Source organism: Babylonia areolata, chromosome 30 (genome assembly GCF_041734735.1).
Source record: "Babylonia areolata isolate BAREFJ2019XMU chromosome 30, ASM4173473v1, whole genome shotgun sequence".
Taxonomy (NCBI): domain Eukaryota; kingdom Metazoa; phylum Mollusca; class Gastropoda; order Neogastropoda; family Buccinidae; genus Babylonia; species Babylonia areolata.
Genome location: NC_134905.1, coordinates 26,213,548 through 26,218,547, shown reverse-complemented (window position 1 = coordinate 26,218,547; position 5,000 = coordinate 26,213,548). Strand labels below are relative to the sequence as shown.

General features: G+C 49.4%; 1 protein-coding gene across 1 annotated transcript in view; it reads left to right on the top strand.

Moving 5' to 3' along the window:
• The window catches only part of LOC143275360 (interstitial collagenase-like), a 143,933-nt gene that overhangs the window by 97,013 nt on the left and 41,920 nt on the right, over nucleotides 1-5,000 (top strand). Inside the window, exon 3 of the mRNA XM_076579420.1 lies at nucleotides 4,957-5,000. This exon is cut by the window's right edge and continues 64 nt beyond it. Coding sequence (XP_076435535.1) covers nucleotides 4,957-5,000 — 44 coding nt within the window. The remainder of the gene's footprint in view (nucleotides 1-4,956) is intronic.

The following is a 5,000-nucleotide window of genomic DNA, read 5'->3' as shown; positions in this document are numbered from 1 at the left end:
AAGGATATATAATTTAAGGATTCCCATATTACCCCACTTATTTCAAAATGTCAACCGCATTGTGTCAAGAGATGTAGCAATGTTTATTTTTTATGCGTTAAAACAGACAGCAGAAAGCCCGCTCAGTCTTTGATGAGAGACATGTTTCTAACTTTCCCTTATCTTACTTAGTTTTGTTGTATTATCAGTTAATTCTTTCTAACATTTTGTTCATCCAACTCGAAATTTGGTGTTCACATGTGTGTGTGTACAACACGTGCATTTATATGTACACAGGTCGGTGGCCTTACATTAAAACAGTTCGGAGTTCTGTCTGTTTGGTTTTCATATGTGTGTGTGTGTACAACACGTGCATTTATATGTACACAGGTCGGTGGCCTTACATTAAAACAGTTCGGAGTTCTGTCTCTCTCACTCACTCCCCCCCCACCCACCCCCGCCCTGCCCCCTTACCCCCAACTCTGATCTTGTCAGACTGGCTTCGTCTCTGTCACACCCTTTAGCTCTCTCGACTGTGAATCAGACCAACAGGGTCATCCCGCCAGGGATTCTGTCTTGATACAGTCACCCCTTCACCGCTTGGCAGTTCCTGTCTCTGTCTGTCAGTCTGTCTGTCTGTCTCTATCAGCAGAGGGTGGGGGGGAGGGATAGGTGGGAATGGTTGGGGGGATGAGGTGGAGGTGAGGGGTTTCGGAGGTGGAGGTCAGAGGATGAGGAACGTTAGGGGGGGGAGGGAGGCGGGGGAGGGCTGGTAGTGTAATTTTAGGGATGGGGTTCAGTTTGTTCTCCAAACAGTTGATCTCTCTCTGGAATTGCTTGAAGACGTGGATCCCCCCCCCCCCTCTCTCTCTCTCTCTCTCTCTCTTTCTCTGTCTGTCTCTGTCTCTGTCTGTTTGTGTCTCTCTCTGTGTCTCTGTCTGTCTCTGTCTCTGTGTCTGTCTGTCTGTCTCACTCTCTCTCTCTCTCTTTCTCCCCCTCACCCCACACTCCGCACTGTGGAGAACAGTCGTTTCCTTTACATTGTTAAATTAGAGAGAGAGAGGGAGAGAGAGAGGAGAAAGAGGGAGAGAGCGAGGGGGGGGGAGATAGTGGGGGAAGAGAGAGAAGGGAAGAGAGAAAGGAGAGAGAGGAGGGGGTAGAGATAGAGAGGAAGGGGAGGGAGAGAGAGAAAAGGGGAGAGGGAGAGAGAAGTGGGGACAGAGAAAGAGAGAGAGAGAGAGAGAGAGAGAGAGATGGTCTGTGGAGAGAAAGAAAAAAGTGAGAGAGAGAAAGACAAAGGAGAGAAAGAGAGAGAGGGAGAAGAGGGTGGAAAGAGAGAGGGTGGGGGTTAATACGAGTCATTACAGTGCAGGACAAGGATGCTGTGTACAGGAACAGTGAAAGAAGCACACAGTGCGCACCACACAACAAAGATATCAACAGTGTAACCAGTCGTCACGGCGAAGTGGCCTGGAGAACGGGGATTCCAATCCCAGTGTGTGTGTGTGTGTGTGGGTGTGTGTCTCCCTCCCTCCCTCCCTCTCTCTCTCTCTCTCCCTCCCTCCCTCCCTCCCTCTCTCTGTCTGTCTCTCTCTGTCTCTCTCTCCCTCCCTCTCTCTCTCTCTGTCTCTCCCTCCCTCTCTCTCTCCCTCCCTCTTTCTCTCTCCATCCCTCTCTCTCTCTCTCTCCCTCCCCCTCTCTCTCTCCATTTCCCCCTCTCTCTCTCTCTTTCTCTGTTTCGCTCTTTTCTTCCCTCTACCCTCCCTGTATTTTCTTTCCCCCTTCCTTCCACTCTCTAAACTTCCCTCAGTTCCCACACTTCTTTCTTCCTTTCTTTCTTTCTTTTCTCCTTTTCTTCACACCCTCTCTTTCTGTCTTTTTTCTGTCTGCCTTCTTCTGTCACCTAGGGGTGTGGGAGGGAGGGAGAGGGTGGGCGGGGGCTGGGGGGGTGGGGGTGTTACGAGCTGCTGATGGGACTTTGATGACGAGCTGGATCTGGATCTGCTGAATGTGTCACCTTGCTGCTACACCTTGCCTTGCCTGGGGGGTCTGCTGTGATGGGGGGGGGGGGGGGCAGAGAGAGAGAGGAGGGATTGGGGAGAGAGAAAGGGAGAACAGAACACATTGCAATCCGCTCTTGGATGGAGGAACCAAGGGAGGGAAGAGAGGGAGACAGACAGAGAGAGGGCGGGGGGGGGGAGAGGGGAGAGAGAGGGAGAGACAGAGAGAGAGGGGGGAGAGAGGGAGAGACAGAGGGAGAACAGAACACATTGCAATCCACTCTTGGATGGAGGAACCAACGGAAGGAAGAGAGGGAGACAGAGAGAGAGAGAGGGGGGGGGGAGAGGGGAGACAGAGAGAGAGAGGGGGGAGAGGGGAGAGAGAGGGAGAGACAGAGAGAGAGGGGGTGGGGGAGAGGGGAGAGAGAGGGAGAGACAGAGGGAGAACAGAACACATTGCAATCCACTCTTGTATGGAGGAACCAACGGAGGGAAGAGAGACAGACAGAGAGAGAAAGAGATGGGGGGAGAGACAGAGAGGGAGAACACATTGCAATCCACTCTTGTATGGGGGAACCAACGGAGGGAAGAGAGACAGACAGAGAGAGAAAGAGATGGGGGGAGAGACAGAGAGGGAGAACACATTGCAATCCACTCTTGTATGGAGGAACCAACGGAGGGAAGAGAGACAGACAGAGAGAGAGAGGGGGGGGAGAGAGGGAGAGACAGAGAGAGGGGGGGAGAGGGGAGAGAGAGAGGGGGAGAGACAGAGAGAGAGGGGGGGAGAGAGGGAGAGACAGAGAGAGGGGGGGAGAGGGGAGAGAGAGGGAGAACAGAACACATTGCAATCCACTCTTGTATGGGGGAACCAACGGAAGGAAGAGAGGGAGACAGAGAGAGAGGGGGGGAGAGGGGAGAGACAGAGAGAGGGGGGGAGAGGGAGAGACAGAGAGAGAGGGGGGGAGAGGGGAGAGATAGGGAGAGACAGAGAGGAAGATCACATTGCAATCCACTCTTGTATGGGGGAACCAACGGAGGGAAGAGAGAGAGAGACAGAGAGAGAAAGAGATGGGGGGAGAGACAGAGAGGGAGAACACATTGCAATCCACTCTTGTCTGGGGGAACCAACGGAGGGAAGAGAGAGAGACAGACAGAGAGAGGGGGGGGGAGAGGGAGAGACAGAGAGAGGGGGGGAGAGGGGAGAGAGAGGGAGAACAGAACACATTGCAATCCACTCTTGTCTGGGGGAACCAACGGAGGGAAGAGAGAGAGACAGAGAGAGAGGGGGGGAGAGGGGAGAGAGAGGGAGAACAGAACACATTGCAATCCACTCTTGTATGAGGGAACCGACGGAGGGAAGAGAGAGAGACAGACAGAGAAAGAGATGGGGGGAGAGGGGGGAGAGAGGGAGAGACAGAGAGGGAGAACACATTGCAACCCACTCTTGTATAGGGAAACCGACGGAGGGAATAGAGACAGACAGACAGAGAGAGAGGGGGGAGAGGGGAGAGAGAGGGACAGACAGAGAGAGAGGGGGGGCAGGGAGTGGGAGAGGAGAGAGAGGGGGGGTGGGACAGAGAGAGAGGAAGGGGAGGTTGAGAGGGAGAGAGAGAAAGAGAGAGGGGGAACAGATTACCTGCAATGCACTGTGGTATGGGGGAAACATGCCGCCCCATCTAGATGTCTGTGTTGTCTTTTACAAATATCAGCACTGGAAGCGTTGATGTCTTTTGCACGTGAGAGGCGATACACATGCTGTACGCGTGCCTGGGTACTTTCATGTATATGATTTATTAACATCTTCCTTTTCGTTTGGGCTCATAGAGATGGGGGTAATAAAGTGTGTATAAGATAAAGAGCGTGTGTGCTAACGTGTGCTAGTAGTAGTACCTTCTTATATGAAACTCGTTTTCATCCGTCTCTGTTTGTCTTTCTGTCTGTCTGACTGTCTTTCTGTTTCTTTCTCCCTTTTTGCCTCTCTCTCTATCTGTATATCTATATATGTCTCTGTATCTCTCTTGCTCATTCTTTCTCTCTATATCTATCTACATATCTATATATATCTCTGTATCTCTCTTGCTAATTCTTTCTCTCTCTATCTACCTATATATCTATATATGTCTCTGTATCTCTCTTGCTAATTCTTTCTCTCTATCTATATATCTATATATGTCTCTGTATCTCTCTTGCTAATTCTTTCTCTCTATATCTATCTATATATCTATATATGTCTCTGTATCTCTCTTGCTAATTCTTTCTCTCTATATCTATCTATATATCTATATATGTCTCTGTATCTCTCTTGCTAATTCTTTCTCTCTATCTACATATCTATGTATGTCTCTGTATCTCTCTTGCTAATTCTTTCTCTCTATATCTATCTATATATCTATATATGTCTCTGTATCTCTTTTGCTAATTCTTTGTCTATATATCTATATATGTCTCTGTATCTCTCTTGCTAATTCTTTCTCTCTATATCTGTCTATATATCTATATATGTCTCTGTATCTCTCTTGCTAATTCTCCCTAATTCTCTTTATCTCCCTCCATCTCTGTCTGTCTGTCTCTCCCTCTCTGTTTCTGTCTGTCTGCACTTCTGACTCTCTCTCTCTCTCTCTCTCTCTCTCTCTCTCTTGCTTTCTCTCCTGTCATCTCTCTCTGTCTCTCTCTGACTTTCTCTTTCTCCCTTTCTCCATCCCTCCCTCTCTGTCTGTGTGTCTGTCTGTCTGTCTCACCTCTTCTTCTTCTCCTTATTATTATTATTATTATTATTATTATTATTATGTTTCTTCTTGTTTTTTTCTTATTGATGATAATTGTAATGACGATGGTGATGGTAGAGACAGCGGTTCTGATGACGACGACGACGATAATGACGATAAACGATGATGATGATGATGCCGCGATCATGAACGAGCAGACTGAGTGATTCAGGGTACCCACCCGGGGTGGTGGGCCTGGTTTGTGGTTGCAGGGGAGGTGGACGCCGCCACAGAGGAGATGCTGAAGATGCCGCGT